Genomic DNA, 21538 nt, shown 5'->3' with positions numbered 1-21538 from the left:
TAATCTTCTTCCTTTACCTTAACCTATTCTTTCTTTCCCCTCTTACTCCTTTCCCTTCCCCCTCTTCTATCCTTCACCCTTGCCCAATCTCCTCCACCCATCCACCCCCGCCCTGTAGTAGCCCAACAGCTGACAACTGAGCATACCCCAGTCCTGCCAACTATTCTGATGAAGGTCAGGTGACCCTCCCTTCCCCCAACCCTACTAGCTGCCTGACCCACCAGGATTTTCCACTGCAGCAACACAGCAGAGTAGAAGCCAGGCTGTGCAGAGCACAAAATCCAGCTAAAGCAGAACACCAAAAAGAAGAGCTTCCTCAAGGGATCCAAAGACTTCTCTTCCCATTCTCAGATCTGCACCTGGTAAGTGTTACCCAGGAAACTGGGTATCTTTGGCAGGTACACAGGGTGGGAGACAGTACAGGAGCCACTAAGTTGGTTGGGGTTACCCAAGACAATAGGGAGGAGATGCTCTACTCCTAGGAGCTGGGCCCATCATACCCCATATCCACTGCTATCATTTGCAAGAGGAGAGGCCTATGTCATTCTCAGCCACTGGTAATTCAGCACTGAGTGGCAGGGAGTATGGCATTTGTGAGATGTGCAGGAAGGTCAATCAAAGAAAAAGAAATATGTGTGTGAAGTCTCTCTACATCCTTCAACTAATACCCCAACCCATTATCATAGCCAGGATATTATAGCCCTGATGGGTAGGGTGACGTGAGTAAGGGTAAGAGAGGTGGACAGAGGGGATACAATAGATGAGGGGAGAAGAGTAAAGAGAATTGGAGGGTGGTGAAGTGAAGAATCCTTTCCCAGTCATCTACTACAGAAGTATTTGGGATAGGAGAAAAGGAAGACAGAGGGGAAAACCCTTAGACTAAGGCTAACTCCAAATGATTCACTGTGGGTCTGTATTTAGTGCTTAATAAAGAGTAGCCACTAACAGCCCAGGCTCAGCCAGGAAAGACAGTAGTGCTGCCCAAAACAGCATGTTCAACATAGCTGCCCTGTGGACCAGCTCCACGCCAGGGTAAGCAGGAGATATCCCAGGGAGTCTGTCCAGAGAAGAGAGGCTAAAGGAACAGCATGTCCTGTACCTCATGGCCCTCCTACTGTGTGGAGCAGTCCAGATGACATCAATGGCTGAGCCTGGGTTAAGGCCTTGGGTCCCATACCTGGGAATGAGAGAGACTCTGAGGATTGGTTCCCCCTCCATTCCCCATAAAAGCAGGCTTCCACAAATGGTTGATTTTGCTCTGTCTTGAAGTCTTACATGGTCTGCAGGTGGCCACAAGCACCTGAACCCTCTCTCCTCAACTTTATGGAATTCCCAAGTCAATATGTAACAAATAGGCAGCCTCCCCACTCTGCTCAGAGATGTTTGTTTCCTATAGAGCTTTAAAGACCCACCACTCTCATTTTACCGATGAGAAAACTGAGGCCCAGAGAAGGGAAGTGATTTCTCTAGACAGCTAGGAGGCAGCAGAACAAAGTCAGGGCCCTGACTCTAGAATGTCAACACCTCCCACTTCAAAAGTAACTCCCTGGGGAAAGCCTAGTATCCTCAGCGATGATGGATGATGACGGTCAATCCCTTTGTTGAATGGCATCTGTAAGCCTCGGTGGAAGTGCAGGTCCTGCCTGCTCAATCCATCAGTTAATGGAATCCCTATTTTCTTTATATATACTTTTGGTCCTCCTATGGAGCAGGGGAGTGGAATAAATCCTTCACATGCAGAAATCTGTATCGCTGGCATCTTGTTCACTGGGGGCTGCAAGGGAACAACAATAAGCTTTATGATCATATTCTTTCAGGGTAGAGGCCAAGAGAGGTTTGAAGGAGGGGGAGGTGTGGGGGAAGGATCGCAGCTCCCAGGATTGATGGGAGGCTGCGTGGAGTACACAGAGTGTTTCATTTTGCGGTGCTTTGCCACGCGGCACAATTATTCTTTCCCCATCAAGCCAAGAGCTGGGGGAGACACAGAAAAGGCACACTTTAAAATTCATGGAGAAGTAATGCAGCAACAGCTGACAGAGCAGGAAGGAGAAGGAAGTGAAAAATTAGGGGAAAGGCAATGGCGAGCTCCCTGTATTGAGCCAGCCTCAGAAGACCAGGACTGGCTTGCCCCTGCCAGTCGGGCTGAGAAACCTGAGAATGGTCAAGGAGCATCGTCCCAGTAAAAACAAACTGCCACTGTCCTGTTGTGTGACCTTGCACAAGTCACTTTCCTTCTCCAGACCTCAGTTTCTCCATCTGTATAATTGAGAGGGTTGAGCCAATGATCTAAGAAGTGCCATGGGCTGTCTCCAGAAGTAACAGGTTTCCCTTGACTGGAGATTTTCCAGTGGTGGCTAAACAACCACTAATAAAATGCTTTGAAAACTTTAAAGTGATATGAAAATGCCAGTGCTGCTGCTGCTGGGGGCGCCTACAAGGCCTCTGAATTCTGGGTCTACCTTTCCAGAGCCCTTGAAGGTGTTATCAGTCTCCTGTATGAATCTGATTTTTTTCAGGTTGGAACCCATGCTGCTCCCAGATAAGTTTGATTTTATCCTAGGCATATGCAGTCTGGGAATGGGGATGGGTAAAGAGGAAATACTTTTTCTTCTGAAAGATTTCCATGAGATTTAAAGAGGGGCACTGCATAGCTCAGCTTAAAAACTGTCTTTTGTTTGTTTGGGATGGGCTTTCTTTCAGATACTCTGACTCAGTTGCCTTATCGCCTTATAGCTAGGCTATCTCCCTGTCCTTTCTGGATCGACTAAGATGGGTTACTCCAAAGCAGGCAGCCTACCTGCCTTCATTACCTGGGGTATTGAGCTAAGAGGCCACTAAATAAATTCTTCTAAGAGGCTTCCTTTTTTTTTTTTTAATCTATTTATTTAGAATTCCCCCCCCTCCCAAGTTACATGTAAAAACAAATTTTAACATCGATTTTTAAAACTTTGTGTTCCAAATTCTCTTCCTCCCTCCCTCCTCACCCCCCCCCCCTTAAGAACTCAAGAAATTCAATATAAGTTGTAATTCTAAGAGGCTTCTGCAGAGGACCGTGTCTGTGCTGCCCTCTGCCGAGCATAATCTTTCCCTCTGGCCTCCCCAGGGATACTGAACTCAGTGGCTGGTGCCTGAGCACACAGACACACCTACCAACCAACAGACAAACAGACAACAGACACATGTACACACGAACACACGTACACACGCACACACCTACATTTACCACCTCACTGATGCTTTTGTTCCAACATTAAAGTCATTTCCCCTGCAGCTGGCACTTTCATGGAAAAATTACCATCCTAACTACCAGCAAAACTCAAATGTCAACTCTCTTAATAGGCCCCTTGTGCAAAACAGGTTGTAGATCACATTACTTGGAGGAAGACAAGGGGAAAGTGGAGGCTAGAACTCATGCCCTAGCATTTTGCAATATAAGAAACCAGAAGAAATTTCTCAAGGGCTGAAAGGCTATATGGTGTGGTGTGGTATGGTATTAAGGGTTTGGAGTTACACAAGACCTTGTTCCAAATTAGGAACAAATTTGCTATTTACTGGATAAATGTATGATTCCCTCTCTGGACTTCAGTTTCCTCATCTATGAAATAATAAGGCAGGGTTCCATAACCTGTAAGGTTCTGTCCAGCTCTAAGTCCTGTGAGAGAGGTCCAAACCAGGAAGTCTACGAAAGCCCCACACTTGTTTATGAGGAGGAGGAGGAAGAGAGAAAGAATAATAGAATCTCCCTCCTCTCCCCGGAACAGCTATTGTTCAAGTGGTGTTCAGACTGCAGTCATCTTTTCCCCATGTCTCTTCCCTCCCTGACAGCCCGATCAGAACACCACTAGAGTCGTTAAGTATATTTGTCAGTGGCTGAAGGGCCCCTGAACTAATAACGGCTGTATTAAAATCGCATTTGGTCCTTGAGCCTAGGAAATGTTTGGAGACTTTAAACGTTAAGAGAAAGGGGAGTAAAGGAAAAAGAAAATTCTCCCTTTCAAAGGATAAAAAAAAAACCCCGGAATAAGTTTCTGACACTGGGAGATATTAAGCACCACTTTGTGGAGACCAGACCTTCCCAGGGAAATGAATGCATTCAAAAGGTATATATTTCAGAGCATGGCTGGAGGCCATGTGTCACAGCTACTGGAAAGTACACTGGACTTGTATTACAGCTATTTGTGTAAATGTCTCAATCCCCACTCAATTGTAAGCTCCCTGAGGACAGAGATTATATTGTTTTTCATCTTGGAAATTCTGTATTTTTTCCTCTTTCTATCTTTGGTGCCCAGCATAATACCTTGCACAAAGGAAGCTCTTAGGAATGTTTGTTCAAAATAATCAAACTGACTTGGCAGGAAACCTGGGTTTGAGTGCTTCTCCTGCCTTTGTGTGACTTTTGGCAGGTCGGTTCTTGTCTCTGTACCCCCATTTCCCTAATACTAGAAAATGAAAGATGGTTTCTGAGGCCCCTTTCAGCTTTTTCATTCATTCAGTAGAGATCTCAGGATTTCATCCACTCCTGTGAAATGAAAGGGTGCCTGTGCCTTTGGACTCTTGAAGAATCTTTAGAGCATTTTTTAAAAATTCCTTTCTTAAAAAAATTCTTTTTCCTGGAAAATTGTCTTGTCTTCTCAGTCTGGATGACCCTGCATGATACATGACCCTCTGCCTCGTAAGACACTCCTAAACTCTCCTGCCCATTACAACCTAAGCGACTTTAAATGGTTTTCAGGTTCTCTCATCTCTAATAGATTAAAAAATGCTCCCTTGGGCATCACAAAGACATTGAATGGTATTTGTACAAAACCTCTCAACCCAGAGAAGCCTGTGAAATGTACATTAGAGGCTCCGTGGTGAGAGGGCAGGCCATAAAGCATCCAGCTTTTGAATTTTGCAGCTTGACACATTTTTATATTACACTCCTCTTTCTGCTACAAGCTGTTTCTTAATAATTTTCCTTCTTTACCCTTTTCCTTCCCCCCACACATACATTCACACACTGCTTAAGATTTTTCAGAACATAGTCAAAGAGGGTTTAGAGCTTCACTACACTTAGGAACCTCCATTCCACAACTGTGTTGGTAATCCTGCCCTGAATTCAATGACCTTAGCTTCCATTTTCTTCCCAGCCTCAATTGCCTGTTCCTTTGCAGGTTATTCTCGCAGGCAACCAATATTTGGGAAAGGGCCCCTATAACAGGGTCCAACCATTCATAGCCAATCTGCTTTTCCTCTACTTCTCAATGAGAACCAACTTCTCAAGGCAAACCCGTATTTTCACTGGGCCTTCCATGTGCTAATTCTTACCTCAGCTCCTTTTTTCACACTATTCATTTTCATCTGAGAAGCCCTTACCTGTCTTCTGCATCTAGACACATTAAGGGTTGGACTTAATAACCCGAGGTCTCTTGCAAATTGTAGTGTTCTGTTTCTAGAATCAACTCAAGTGTCACCTTCTTCATAAATTTTGCCAAGCCATCGCACATTGACCTCTCCCTTCCTGACCACCCAGAGGACTTGTCACCTACTTTGGCACTTGATTATATTCAGTTTCATTCCTCACAGATAATGTCTTATTTGCTTCTCTAAATGTTCTTTGTGTGTAGACAATATCAAAAGATCACAAAATTGGAAGGGGTCTTAGAGGTCATCTAGTCCAACTTATTCATTTTATAAAGAACTTAACTTCTCCCAATAGAGGTTGTAACTTGACTAAGGCCACACAGGAAGGAAGCTGAAAAATTAGAATTTAAATGCATTTTCTTTGTCTCCAAATCCTATGTCTAATTCCCTATACCTCATTGTAGTCCCCTTCCTACCTAGACTTTGTATTCCTCAGCAGTGTCTCAATGACACTAGTCACATATCATAAGTCCTATTTTATACAATTACTGTTTGGAGCTCTCAGTTTAGACAGGACCTGTGAATGGAATTCAGTTTATAGACTGGACTGATGAATGAAATCTTATTGCAACTTGAGGGCTCAGCGTTCCACCAATCTGTTGGTTAGATTCGGGGAAGTAACAAATTTTGATAAAATTTAGTATACTGCTTAAACATACAAATGGAAGACAGAATGAGGTTTGGGCTGCCATTTTGAAAATAAAAGTTTTCAAATAGGTACACCTTTTGTGATTTTTAATGAATTTGGATAAAATTTGATGAGTGGATAGAGGTTATAGTCTTAAATACAAACAGATGGCTCAGTTTGCCACTTTTAAAAATGGTTATATTCTTCATATTAATTTTTAAATATTTATTTTGTTAAAGCTTTTCAAATCCTGCCTCTGACACTTAATAGATTTGACTTTGAACCAGTCACTGAACTGCCCTGTGACTCAGTTTCCTCATCTATAAAATGTCAGGATTTGTCTAGTTGGTCTCTATATTCCCTTCTAGTTCTATCTCTACATTTCATTATCACCATCAAATAAGATTGTTATCATTTCCCAATGATTCTTCTCCTCATTCACCCACCCAAGAAGACCTTCCTTTGTAACAAGGACATAATGCTGAACCATCCTCTTACCTAGTTTGATTTGTGCAGAGGATGTGTGTGGGGCCATTTTTCCTGAGTGAGGTCTATATCCAGGAGGGTCATTGGCAGGGGTTGTCTCTAAATTTGATTTGCTATGTCTATGGGAGGGAGAATAGGAAAAAGGAAAAGAGATAGGGTCAAACAATCACAGATTTAGAGCTTGAATGGATGGATAGATGGATGGATGGATGAAATAAAAAGCATTTATTAAGTTCATACTATGTTCTAGGTACTGGGATATAAATACAGAAATGAGACATTTCCTGCCCTCAGGAGCCTAAATTCCAATGTGATAAAATAACACAGAATGGTGGCCAAGGAAGGGAATTTTGGTCTGGGGTGTTATAGACACTACTTTCCAGAAGAAATGGTAGTAATCATTTGATTTCTATTTCCAGAATAAGAAGTAGAAAGTTGGAATGTGGGAGAGGTTGTTGGAATGTGGGAGAGGAGGCACCCAGGAGATGGTAGAGCAAATAGTCACAGAAGGATATCCAGAGTCAATATTAGATGAATCTGTACCACTCACCAATCAGGATGTGTCAGTCCCAGGATGAATTGCAAAAATGAGTGCATTAACTCCACTAAGCACTGAAGGGACTTTAGAGACCATCTCATTTTCAACCCCCTAATCTTGTAGACGATGAATTGAGGCTCAGAGTTTCAATGGCTTGCCCAAGGTCATACAGGTAATAAACAGGATTAGAAGCCAGGTCCTCTGAATCCAAACCCTGCGGTCTTTCCACAAGGCTGCTACAGCTCCTTCTGAGAAGTTAGATTTCTGTCTTGCTCAGAAACATGGAGCAGAGCCCAGGAATTAGTCAAGTGTGTCAGAATGGAGAAATGAGGAACAATTCTCAGTCAGTGTCACTGGAATTAAACATAACAGATTAATGTTTGGATTTATTCGTTTTAAAAATAACAATGAATACCTCACTTTGGCATTATTTTTTCATACTTTACAAAACACTTGACACATATGATCTCATTTTGATCATCATAAAAGTCCTGTGGATAGGGAATGGAGTGATATTTTCCTTTTAAAGATGAAAAAACCCGAACCCAAGAGAAAGGAGGTGCTGTAGAAGGATAAGATGCAGGAAATATTCCCATCCCCTTCAATCCTCCCACCTCAAAGTCTTCCCCTAACTCCACCCGGCCTTTCTACTGCACCCTCTAGAATGCCTGTCCCATAGGCAACAAACTTGCCTCTAATTTAAATGTATTCCTTTCCCACTCGTTCCATTTACTAGCTATTATTGAAGCCTGGCTTTCCCCTGATAACACAAGCACCCTGGACACCCTCTGCAATACTGACTGAACCTTTACTCATTCTCTTTGGCTTACTGGTTGAGGCAGGGTAGATGAACTACTCCTTGCTCTCCAGTGCTACTTCTAGGTTCTCCTTTTACAACTACCCTTAATGCTATTCATATCCACCACCCAATCAAACTCCTGATAGCTGTTTTCTATAGAATCCCCAGGTCTCTCCCTTTCTTTCCTCAATGAATTCTGGCTTACAATTTTTCTCTCCTCCCCAAATCTTGTGCTCATATACATACTGATTCTTCTTCAAATACCCTAACCACTAATTTCCTCAACCTACTCACCTCCACCCCAACTCAGCCACCCACAAAGATGGCGGTACCCTTGATCTTGCCACCACCCATAAATGCTCCACTTCCGTGTTTGAGAATTCTGAAATCCACATTGCCTCCAAGAGCAAATAAAAAAGGTTCTGTTTGGCATTCAAAGCCTTCATAACTTTCCCCGCTCTTACCTCTCCAGTCTCCTCATACCTTACTCCCTGACACATACTCATCAATACAGTACCAATGGCTTCCTGACTGTTCCACAAACAAGACACTTCATCTCTCAGCTCCAGGCATTTTCTCTGGCTGTTGCCCATGTCTGGAATGCTCTCCCTCCACTCTAACTACTGACCTCTCTGGCTTCTTTTAAGTCCCAATTCAGAGGGTAGACTGGTGGTCTCAAATCACTTGAGCCCATGGCAATGGGCACAAAAATTTATTCGCATATGACAAGAAGGTCTGAACTGAGAAAGGACCCATCAACTTGTGTTAACCCTAGTGATTACCACAGTGCCTGGCACATGTTGTTGTTGAGACATTTTTCAGTAACTTCCAACTCTCTACGATCCCATTTGGGTATTCTTGGCAAAGATGGGAGTGGTTTGCCACTTCCTTCTCTAGCTCATTTTATAGATGAAGAAACAGAGTTTAAACAGGGTTAAGTGACTTGTGCTGAGTCACACAGTCAATAAATATCAGAGGCCAGATTTGAAATCAGGAACATGAGCCTTCCTGATTCCTGGGCTAGCACTCTATCCACTATGCCACATATCTGTCTCTATGTTCCTGGCACATAGTAGGCACTTAATAAATGTTTACTAATTATTATCTCTTTGGAATCTTCTGAGGAAAAGCTTTTTTCCTATTAAAACCAAACCACTCATCCCGTGAAAGTAAGAAATAATGTTAATACTACAGATTGAAAATTTCTGGGATAACCTTCAGACCCTGAGTGAGAAGCTACTTACTAAGGTAAACTCACAGGGCTTAACTTGGCCAAACTCAGCTCACAGATAGAGGTCATGAAAATAAGATGGCCAAAGTAGAACTTAGATGAATGATAAGACCTGCAAAACAGATGATGAAACCTATTTTCCTCCTTCAAATAGAGAGGTAAGGTGCATAACATTTCTTATGTTATCAGTCAGTCATTTTGTTAGCTGTTTACATACAATTTTTTCCTGTTACAAGGGAGAACTTAATGGAGAGAGAAGGGATTTCAGGATACGACAAAAAGAATATATAAAACTTTGGGGAAGGAAAAAAAAAGTTAAACTAGCAATAAAAGTCCCTATTTCCATAGCTATAAGACAGAAGTTTGAGAGTTCCAGGTAGGTTACCAAGCAGATGACCAACAGCCTTCTGAGTTATTTCCACTCTATAGCTTCCCTAAACCTAGAAAACAATATACACTAAAATCTCTGAGAAGTAAAACAGGGAACAAAGATCTAGATTCAAGATAAATAAATAAATATTATCTTTATTTTATTTATCCTGCATTTGTTATTTATTCTGTATATACTTATATATGTCCTTCTTGTCTCTCCTCTTAAAAAGTAAGCTCCTTGTGAGTATGGATTATTTCGTTTCTTTGCATCTGTGTTCCCAGAGCTCTGCATAGTGCCTGGCACATAGCAGGGGCCTAGTAAGTGCTTGTTGATGGATTCCTTGCTTATTTCTGATCTTTCTTTTGAGCAACATTTGACTTCTGGGGTGGCTGTCAGGATCCTTATTTCTGTGTGTAAACTGAATCTCTAGGTCTTATGAGGTCTTCCTGCCTTCCTCTCCCTCTGAGAGCACTTGCCAGTATGCTACTGGATATGCTGCAACTGGATGCTGCCTCAGTGATTACGACATTGGGTAGAGGACACTGGGGATGTGGCTTACAAATGAGCCACAGAAGCAGTTTAGGTTCTTGGAACAATTCCTCTGTCAGGTTAATATCATCAACCATAGAACAAAATGAAGGAAGGTTAATGCCACCACTCCCACCCCCAAAAAAAGCTCTAAGCAAAACTATCTCCCTCAAATGTTTCTGACCATTTTACCTATAGAGTTAGTGTAATTAGTAGAAAGACACTGCACTATTCTCCAGCTTGGCTTGCCTCCGGAAAAGCAGATAGACTGGGAAAAGGCCAGGAGTCATAAAACACACAGATCCTCTCTGCCTGTGGGGTTACTTAATGGTAATAATCACATGTGGAGTTAGCATGATGAGCAGTAGGGAGGAAGGAGGAAAGGAGACCTGGTCAGGGACTGAAAACACAGGTCCTTGTGTCAATTTTGCCAATGACATATGACTTTAGGCAACTCTCTTCACATACACAGCCTTCATTTTCTCTACCTGTAGGATGATTTTTTTAAAAATTTAAAAACAAAAAATCAAAAACCTGACCATTCCTACCTCAGAGGGATGCAGTAGCATGTGTGTTAAGTTCTTCAGAAGAAAAGAAGGAAAAAAGTGCTCTGAACCCTACAGAGTTACAACATTTTATTTGCTGTTCCATATATTTACAGCAATAAGTTACACTCTGTACATGTTGTGCTAGAAACACAGATGTTAACAGCACCCAGCTGTGCCTTACATTAGGACAGCACCTGAAACACATCTGTCAGATTCAAACTTGCATCATGCGTGTGTCCTGGATCTACTCTGCATTCAGAAGCTGGTCTCTTGTGAAACAGATAGCTGTTTTAGCCATAGCAAGGCCTGTGTTTCATCCAGGAGTGTCTAAAAAAGGAGTTTAATTACTGGGCTTACCCTTCAGTTTCTGAAACACCATTGGATTGTCTGTCTTCCAGCCCTTTTCCAAGAGAAGGTCAACTGGTGAAAGCTAGGAACTTTAAGCAGAATTGTGTTAGAAAAGGAGATTTTAAGCCATCCTGCTAGAAACACAAAAATTGGTGTAGTTTTGTGTGCTTTCTCTAACACATAATAGGTACTTAATAAATGCTTTTAGATTGATTATGTTTGGGTTTGAGTTTTTCAGATAAATTGGAATGTATCTGATACATAAAGCTTTGAGACTTCGACTTAGTTACAGACATATTTATCTTTAAGTCACTGCCCTTTGCATCTTTGAAACTGCCCACAAACTTTACTATCTCTTTGAATGGACCCTAATGGTATATGTTTAACCACCAGTTTTTTACATGCCCCCAGATTACTTTCTGCAGCACAACTACACTAGGCCAATTAAGCCTGTGACTTTTCCCCTTCCCTCTCTCCCAATATATGGCACCCAGACACTATTGGCATTTCCATTGTGAAACTCTAGGTGAATTTTAGAAATAGTCATTCTAAACACTTTGCAAACGACATTGTATAAAATGTCTTTTCTTCCTCTTCTGGTCCCCCTATACAAAGCACAGTTGGAGCCTTCAGGGGAAGCAGGTCTAAGGAGGGTCCCAAAGGTCCAGGAAAGTGAGTATTTGGAGTTGTTTACAAGCTTAGGGTATGAGACTGATGATTGAAGACCACAAATGTTCTGTGAGAGCCAACAACTTTCAATCCAACTAATGATGGTAGGGGCCCTGGGCTAAGCTGGAAGCCATAGCCTAGTTAAGGTGTTACCTATATGGAAGACAAAACAGATTAATTATGCACAGCCTTCTTCCCCAGGTTGGGCATATCCTTAGCTAAGATTACTCTAAAAGGAAGACTATATTAATAAGTTGGTTTTGTTGGGTAGCTCTGATGTCATCATATAAAGGAAATGCGGTATAGTAGAAAGAACACTGGACCTAGAGTCAGGAGACCTGGGTTCATGCTCCACTTATGATACTTTCTAGCTATTTGACCTTGGACAGCTTCCCTGGGCTTCAAACTCCTTATCAGGAAAATGAGGATAACACAATTCCAACCTGTCTCACAATGCTGGGGGTTTTTTTGGGTTTGGTTTTTTTTTTTTTGGTTTGGGGCGGGGGGTTTATGTTTGTTTTTGCGGGGCAGTGAGGGTTAAATGACTTGCCCTGGGTCACACAGCTAGTAAGTGTCAAGTGGCTGAGGTCGTATTTGAACTCAGGTCCTCCTGAATCCAGAGCCAGTGCTTTATCCACTGCGCCACCTAGCCGCCCCCCACAATGCTGTTTTGAGGAGAGTTCTTTCTAAACCTTAAGATACTGTAGAAATTTAAGTTATTAAAAACCATCAATAACTGTTTCGATAAGCAAAAAATTTTCTCTGCTGCTCCCAATGAACCAACATCAGCCCTTCTTTGGCCCTGGGTTCTAGTGTTTGCCTGAAAAGTTGACAATGTCTTATCTTGTTTAGGAGGAGGATGGTAATTCAGGGTGGCAGGCAGCAGGGGCTGAGGGCCTGCTATGTGCCCAACACTACGGTGGGCCCAAAGGCAGCTAAGGGACAAGTATGGGAAGCAGCCTTTATTCTCAAAGAGATCACAATCTAACATAGCTCTCCTTCCTCTTCCCCTACCTTTACCTCCTCTCTCGTCATAAATCACTACCACCTCTGAGTTCCACTAAGCGCCCTCTATGTCCCTCAAAATGCTCTCTCCCTTTAACCTTTTCTATGTTTCTTCTTTGCTTCTCAAAAGCCACTGGTGAGAATCTCAATTCCTGAAGAAGCCCCTGCTGTCACGGTGACTAAGGATTAATAAGAAGAACAACCACACAACCTCTGCTGGTAATCTGCTACCTCGACTCCTCTATCACAGCTTCCAAGGGAATTTAATTTCCACTTAAGAAAAAATTGGACCCCCACACCATGGTCATTAAAGACAGCAGGGATACTGGGGACACTCAGGTTGGGGTGCTCCTGGAGCCTTTTGTCCACCAAGTTGGGGGGCATGTAAGCATGATGAAATATGATGAACATACCATCTGCAAGCCCCTCATCTCTCAGGAACAGAGATTCTACGAGTCCTTACCCTTGGCCATGAAGCAGTTCACACCTCAGTACAAAGGTAAGATGGGGGAATAGTTCAGCACTGTGGACAGAGGTACCCACCAAGTATTCCTGGACCATTGCTCCCATTGCTCTGAGATACTTCTCTTAGATGAAGGGGAAGTCAGAGTGACTTCCACTGTCCTTGATTTTTCAAACTATCTGGCCTCCCTTGAACTCCCAGCCCAAAGTCTGGAAGAATTGATACAGTGGAATGAGTGCTGGACTTGGCATCAGAAGGCCTGGATTTGAATCCTGGCTCTACTATTTATTAAATCTGTAACCTTATGTCACTTAAACTCTCTGAGCCAGTTTCCTCACCTATAAAATGAGCTAGTTGGAATAGGTGATCACTTGGGTTCCTTCTAGTTGGTCCCAAATCTTATGATCCTATGTATCAGACTAAGGAGAGTGAAAATCAAATTATAATGGAAAATCTACCCTATAACACCAGCTCTGAATATCTTAGACCGTGATTGCTGGTTCATCCATGACTGTGGTCTGCTAAACTTCTTGGCAGACTTCTTGATTGCTTTAACATCACTTTAATAAGCCTAATCTGTAGGCTGCAACTCCTTGTAGTTTCAAGACAGGAGCTCAAGCCCTAAAGAGAGCTGTAAAGAAGCTGAGAAACAGACTGTTGAGGAAAAGAGCACATGAGAGAGTACGCAGCCTCCTGCCCTCCTTAGAGAACCCAGAAAAGTGAGAGAAATGCAATGCAGCCAAGGCCTGGAAGGTACAACCTGGAAATCTAAGCTAGAAGTAAAATATGTTAAGAATCTGAGTATGATACAGAATTCTCAATTTTGAGGAGACCTAGTTGAAAACAACTGTTGTCAGCTCCTCTCCAGGTTGGGTTCAGTGTCCTTACGATTAACTGTGGGCAATGTGTCAGGATCCCTCTTCATGGGCATGACTGAGGCTCAGCCGGGAATTCATCTGGCCTGTGTCCGTTCTTGACCTTTGCTTAATTAAGCTCAAAGGGTTTCAGTGCATACCTCTGCAAATATTCTCAGAGTTGAGATGAAGTGACAGGTGTAGTAAAACCCAACCAGGTTTGTACAAAGAAGTGATTGGCGGGGGGAGGTATGAGGAAGTAGGGGTAGGAAGTGTGCATGTGTGTGCGTGTGCACGTGTTAAAGAATTTAAGGAAAACTAGTGGGTTTCATTCCACGCCAAATGACAAAGCAAAGGAGTCAATGAAGACAATTATGATAATCTGAATAATTTAGACTAAAACCTACCCTGGCTTCAATTATTCGGGTTAATTGGGAAAACAGCAGGTTTAGATCTGAATCGATGACATAATTTAGCCTAGATATTTACCTAGTCACACAACCATTGAATGTTAAGCACTGTATAAAACATATATAATGCTCAGGGATGGAAGAGGGGAGACACATCTGGGCTGGGAGGCATTTCTCATATGGGAAAGTATCACCGAAGGTATAATTTTTCTCTGTGCTGTTAGACCCTGCAGGCTATTTGTCTCATTCGCTCAGCCCACCTCTAAAAAGCAACTAAAATGATGAAAAAAAACAAAAAAAACCCCCAAAAAATGGAGTAACAAATCTGCCCTTTAAGCCCAGGTATTCTCGCTTCAAATCCAAAGCTCTCTCCACTGAACCACTACAGCATGTTAGACACAGCACCTGTACTAGAACCCAAGGCTCCCAACTCCCAGTCGGGGCCACTCCCTCCACACTATAAAGCTCAGTGCACATTTTCCCTACAGTGGGAAGAAGACTTTGGAAGAAAGCTTCCTGAGTTGACCAGTCACAATGCCAGAGAGTACATTACCTCTATTTTCATTGCCCTGAAAGCTGAATAAGTACAGAAAGAATTTTAGGCAGGGAAGAGATTCCATTGGGCAGTCTTAACATGTTAGGGCTTGTCAGTGAAGAGGATGTTACAAAAATATCCCCAAAGATATGTAGTGAAGAGGAATGGAATGTGGGGGTGGAGTGGGGAGGAAAGAAGAGGGAGAAGTGAAGAGAGAAGAGACTGAGGCTCTCTTATTTGACTTAGCTGTATCCTGTCAGGCTGGTACAATGTCACTGAGGCACCAGCATTCTCCATACATTGTCTGATTCTGAATTGACCAGGATATTAAGGACATACTCCTAGTCCCAATTGGTTAACAGCTTAACTGGACTCATATTGCAGAAGGCAGAAAGCAAATGCACTCATAAATTTAAAAATAAATACATGACAGAATACTCAGTGAGACTCAGCCTGCTATGCAGCCAAACGAAAATTGCTAGGATGCTTTGAGAATGTCGGCCGTCTCTCTGGATGTTCACCGTCTGTCCAGCTGGCATTGTCTATAGGGTCAATATGTTTTCAGAAGACTGATGTTGAAAAGCACTTTACTTTCCATTGGAGTCTATTCTTCCCAGGGCAGGTAAACTCTACTGCCCCTAGGCTCATTAAGACCCAGTTTGCATGGGCCAACAGGACAGATGTTGGCAGTCCCATGTGCTAGTTCACAGAGATGGGCAAAGGGGTGTCAATAGCAGTGTTCTGGGGCTGAATGAATCAAATTCAGTGAAGCAGTCTGAATCCAGTTGACATGTTGCTTTATAATACAGCAGACACTAAATTAGCTACAAGTGGCTTATGTTTCGGGACCTAGCCTCCCTTCCACCACCCAGCTAGGTCTTTGACTAAGGCCAGTAAGGTTGAGCTTGATAGCTCAATTCAGATCTATTCAATTTAATTAACATTTATTAAATACCTATTGTGTACAGAGCACAGTGCAAGAAAGTGCAGGAGATACAAAGTTTAGATAAAGCACATTCCTTTCCCTCATGAAACTCAGTCTAATAGACATAAAGTGATACAAATATATATACATATAATAATTCATGATGGTGCTTTAAAGCAAAGCTTCTTACACTGTGGGTTGCAACCCCACTTGGGGTCATGTAACTAAATGTGGGAGTCACAAAAATTTGGCAACAGTAAAAGGTTATGTATACATATTTTATATATATATAAACCCAGGGTCACATAAAAATTTCTCAGGCAAAAAGGTGTTGCGTGTGATAAAAGTTTAAGAAACCCTGCTTTAGAGGACCGCAAAACAAAAATGCTGTGTGAGGCTAAAGTGGAAGGCCAACAAAAGGAGGAATCAGGAAAGACTTAAAAGATGGTAGATTTAGAGTTGGGAGGGATCTTAGGACATTTTATTTTTAAAATAAAGGAACTGAGGCCCAAGGAAGTAAAGAGAGCTGAACAAATTGCCACAGCCAAGTCCCCTAACTCCAGAGGCAGCACTCTTTCCATTAGACCCTACTACCCCATGAAAGAAGCAGTTTTTGAGGAGGACAAAAGGAGTTTAGAGGGAGGTGCAGGCATAAGGAACAGCATGAACAAGGTAGGAAAGTCCAGGGTGTCAATAAGCTCAATTTGGCCAGAGGCAAGGGAAATAACATCAGATAAGGCTTGGATAGGTAGGAGTTGGGAGTGAGTACAGAGGGAGGGGTTGTATGAGACAGAGACAGAGACAGAGAGAAAACCTGAATGTGTGAAAAATAGCTTTGACCGCATCCCAACAGAAATGTGATTGTTTTGATAATCCATTGTTTGGGATTTTCTGTATTTCTGATCCCCTGCATAGTGCTAAAAACCAAGAGTTGACTGTTAGGCAATAAATGAGACTTGGAGAAGTCCAAGGTAGCATTTGAGTCTTTCTTTGGGACCTTCTCATTACACATCTCCCTCAGAATATGGATCTTCCTAGGTCTGTATGCTTTTAACAATCATTGCTATGGTGAAACTGATAGGGACTACTGTAATGTGGCTTGGCCAGATCTGAACTGGCCCTGCCAAGTGTTTCATTTACTTCCAAGGCTCCTCTTGGTCCTAGCTGACCTGGGGAGCAACCTTGCTACCCTCAACCAACCACCAGAATCACAAGAACTTTTTTGCTGACAAAAGAATAGCCACAATCGCCACTGCGAGCTTCCCTTTTCTTTCAGCAAGGAAGACTATTCCAAGGAATGTTTTGGTTTCAAAGGTTTAGACAATGTCCCTTGGGACGACAGCCAAGCCTGGGGCAAACATTTAGACATTCGCTTCCCCAAAGTCCCTCCAACAGTTGACATCCTTGTCCTCATGTCATGCTAGAACTCCCTGGAGCTATCCCCTCCTTGCTTCCCCTTCACTGATCTCCAGGATTCTTTCCTGTGGGATGAATAAGCCCAGAACAAATGTGACTGTGTACACAGTGGGAGGGTTCCTCCAAGCACTCACAGTATCTGGCTCAATTTAGGCCTTAGCAGCAGAACATGTGACTAAAAGTAACCTTCAAGTTCTCCAAGTAGTAAACTCAAGGTAGATGTTAGACATCCACTGACCAGAAGAATCAGGGGGACCTCAAGCCAGTTTCCTAGTTTAAACAAACTTTCCCCCCTTGTCCGGTTTCACCTATTACTAAAGGTCAGGTTAGATCCTTGCTCACCCATGATAACCAGTTGGCACCTTAAACTAGCTATACTTGAGAGGCCATATGAATAATGGAAAAATCATGGGAACTAAAAGACATGGAGTTTAGCTTGCTTACTAGCTATGTGACCTAGGGCAAATTACTTCTGTCTGAGCCTCAGTTTCCTCATCTGTAAAACAGGAAAAGCAAAATTCGCACAACATCCCTTTAGGGTTTTTGTGAGAACCAACTGAGAATGACATATAAAAGAATTCCAAAGTACTATATACATGTCAGCTCTTACAAACATTAGCAATGCCATGACTTCAGTGGGAACACAGTGGGGCTGCTGAATTTCTAGTGCCAAACTTTTAGGACATTTCTCAAGGCTCAAAAAATTAGATTAAGGGGGAAAAAAGAGGTTCTTTTTGGGAGAGAGAGGTCACCCAGTGCTATCCTGGTGCTACTTAATTAGGATCTAGGGACTCTTAGATGAGAGGAATGAGCTAAGCCAGGAATTCTGGAGAGGTGCCTACTGCATTACGGAACAGCCTTGAAAATTAGCATCCACAAATTGACCAGCTCAAAGCCACTTTTCCCCTTAAGCCAGGGGGGCCACAGGGAGTAAAGAAATTGATATCAGCCCCTTTCATTACTTATTTGGAAAAAATTGCAACTTGTCTTGAGCAGAGTGGCTGTTTTTTGAAGTTTCATTTTAAAGCGTGGCAGTAGGTACACTCCAGGCTCCAGCTCTTCGGGGAGGACAGCAAGACACCATAATGACAACGTGATAAAGCCAGCTACACCAAGAAAGGATAGCAATGCTGTCCTAAAGCATGACAACATTTGCAAAAAAAGAAAAAGTCAGAGGAAAGCACTGCTTAGTTCACTGCATTCTCATGTCCTCAGTTTGGCCATCTTTGTATACCCACTGCTTTCACTTAAACAGAAAGGCATCCAGGTATAGTGAAAAGAGCACTGAACGAGGTGACCCGGGTTTGAATTCAGTATGATAGTTATTAGCTATGAGACCATGGAAAAGTCACTTTATCTGAGCTTTAATTTCTGTGTCTTTAAAATGGGGTAATATACTTTTTTTTTCTTTCTTTCTTTCTTTCTTTTTTTTTTTTTGCAGGGCAATGGGGGTTAAGTGACTTGCCCAAGGTCACACAGCTAGTAAGTGTCAAGTGTCTGAGGCCAGATTTAAACTCAGGTACTCCTGAATCCAGGACCAGTGCTTTATCCACTGCGCCACCTAGCTGCCCTGTAATATACTTATGTATATACATGTATATAGTATGAGAAGAAGAGTGACCTACTGAATGTCATGGTACTCAAAGCTCACTTCTATCACTTGCTAGCTGAGGCAACTTTCCAAGGCTCATCTATAAAATTATAGATTGTATAGGGAGGGGACATCCCCAAATAAAGGAAATCGCACAGCTCTGATATGTTTGAGCTATTATGTGGTTAATGCATTATAAAACTGAAAGGGTTTTAGAAAAGCAAGTTGTTATTAGTATTACTATTGTTAAAGGGAGAATACAGTGGCACACTGGATAGAGAGCTGAACCTGGAATCAGGCAGACCTGAGTTCAAATCCAGCCTCAGACAATTACTAGCTGTGTGATCCTGAGCATGTGACTTAACTTTGCCTGCCTCAATTTCCTCATCTGTAAAATGTGGATACTATTAGCACCTACCTCCCAGGGTGGTTGTGAGGATCCAACACAATGATAATTTTAAAGCACTTAGCACAGTGCCTGGCAGCACACAGTAAAAGGGCTATATTAGTATTAGCTAATATTATTATTAAAAGTTTTTCTTCTTTATTAGTGATTTAGGAACACCAAGCATGCATTCCCTGCAGAGTCCTATGCTATTAGTAAAGAGTAACAAAGTACCTTGCCCAAGAGGAACTTGTTCCTTAATAGGAAGCACAAAACAGTTAGAGGGTAGGCATCATTGTAAGTGTTAATGCTTCATGTACCCAGAATGATTTCACTATCTAAAACTGAACTCATTATCTTTCCCCAAAACAATGGAACAATTATGACACCATTAATTCAACGAAGAATCTGTAATTTCATTTTCCAGTAATACAGATCAAAACCATTCTACAACTAGCTACATGCTATTTGAAAGTTGCTATGGCAGAAAAATTCATCACCCTCCCCTAATCTGATCATGAATCTCTCTAAACCTAACTAAGCTGGTTCTCAGAAAATAGATATATAGTCCACCTGGACCCATAATTTAAAGCCTTTCCATCTTGGTGAGGGCTGCCAGAACCTGTGTGGGCCGGGAGAGCCTTCAACAACTCAGGGTCACCTCAGGACACTGGAAGATCATGGAATCACATATTTAGAGCTGGAAGAAGACCTTCGTGAAAGATCCTCTTCATGACTCTCCTGCATCGCTCTCATTTCTTTCATCCACCTCTCTAAATTTTCTTTCTATCTCTCCTACTTTCTCTTCAAAGTCCCTTTTGAGCACTTCCATGGCCTGAGACCAATTAATATTTTTCTTGGAAGCTTTGGATGTAGGGGCCCTGAGGTTGTTATTCTCTTCTGAGGGTACACCTCAATCTTCCTTGTCACTAAAGAAATTTTCAATAGTTCTCAACTTTCTTTGCTTGCTCATCTTGCCATCTTTTACTTGATTTTTAACTCCCTCTTACAGTGGGGCCCTACTTCCAAGCTACACTGTCCCAAGCTTCAGAGGGTCCCAGGTGTTTTGGTTTGAGGGAGGGCACATTTTTTCTCACCTGGCCTGTTCTCTGGTCCAAAAATAACCTCAAGCCAACTTCCTAATTAACCAGCCAGCAAAACTTTGTGTGCTGTGGTTCTTAGCTCTGATGAGCCTGCGCCCCTCCCCTACCTGGGCCTCCCACCACACAAGATTTCTTCCTGGTTCCCAGCTGGGGTGGGATAGCTGAATTCCTCCTTAGGTACTGCAGACACCCCTGTATTCCCCCCGACCCTGGCCAGCCATTCAGCCCTCTGACCCGGCTGTAAGCTTAGTTCCAGAAGACTCTGCTGCTGCAGCTGATTCAGAGGCCTGGGGGTAAGTTCTTCTGGCGCAGCATGCCTGAGGTCTGTGTCAGTGTGATCACAGGGTTGGACTCTTCTTACAGCCCAGAACGGCCCCCTTTAATCTGTCTTTGGCTGAAAAATAATCTCAGCCCGTATTTTGTGGGTTTTGCTGCTCCAGGGGTTGTTTGATTGCTGTTTTGGGGGTAATTGTGTCGAGAGCTCTCAAAAGATCCTCCTAGTCATTTGTTATCAAAATCTCTGTGTTTCTCTTTCCATTACCCCCACATTCAAAATAACCAAGTTTGTTTTTTTTTTCAATTCTTTTCTGTATGATATAGAGAAGCTGCAGCTTCAAATCAAGCATGGAACACTCTTAACAATCTCCTAACTGGTCTCTCTATATCCAACTCCCTCATATGCTAGCCATCCTCTTTTCTTCCAAAGTCATCTTGCTAAGGATGAGGTCTCATTACAGTATTCCCCTTTTCAAAAACCTTCAGAGACTGCATGCCTGCACACCCACCCAATCCCAATTACCTACTGAAAAAAATTCAGTTGGGAGGAAAAAGGAGAAAGAGAAGTACAAGAGATACAAAAAACAAAATAGGTCAATAAAATATTTTAAGGAAATGGTATAAATTCCTTAGTCCAGTATTTACAGCCCTCTACAACCAGGCCTACCTTTCAAGATTATCAAGACTGATTCCTATTACTCTCCCTTAGGAATTCCAATCAAAGTGGAATTTTCAAAGCCCCATGCTCCCACCCTTCCCTATCCTCACCTCTAGAATGGATTTTTCTGGCCATCCCATCTCACTCTCCTTCCATTCTTTCAAGGGGCTGCTCTGATGTCAACTTCTCCTCAAAGCCTTCTCTGATTCTCTCCTTCCCTTCCCACTCTCTATCCCCTCCCCCCCCCAAGATGAAAGTGATATCTCAGTCCTTGAGTCTTTCATGGCATTATAGGCCTCTTCTTTGCACCTATATTCTAACCCATATTATAGTTACCGGAGTATATGTCTTACTTCCCTTACTAGA

At 42.5% G+C, this 21538-nt stretch overlaps 1 protein-coding gene across 1 annotated transcript in view; it reads left to right on the top strand.

Annotated features, from left to right (window-relative positions):
* Positions 1-227: 227 nt before the first annotated feature.
* Positions 228-21538, top strand: part of IP6K3 (inositol hexakisphosphate kinase 3) — a 34340-nt gene continuing 13029 nt past the window's right edge. The window contains exons 1-2 of the mRNA XM_044004607.1: positions 228-362; positions 12687-13055. Coding sequence (XP_043860542.1) covers positions 12857-13055 — 199 coding nt within the window. The 5' untranslated portion in view covers positions 228-362; positions 12687-12856. The remainder of the gene's footprint in view (positions 363-12686; positions 13056-21538) is intronic.

This window comes from Dromiciops gliroides, chromosome 4 (assembly GCF_019393635.1).
Source record: "Dromiciops gliroides isolate mDroGli1 chromosome 4, mDroGli1.pri, whole genome shotgun sequence".
Taxonomy (NCBI): Eukaryota; Metazoa; Chordata; class Mammalia; order Microbiotheria; family Microbiotheriidae; genus Dromiciops; species Dromiciops gliroides.
Note: the sequence above shows the minus strand (reverse complement) of the source record. Positions and strands in the feature narration are given on the sequence as shown.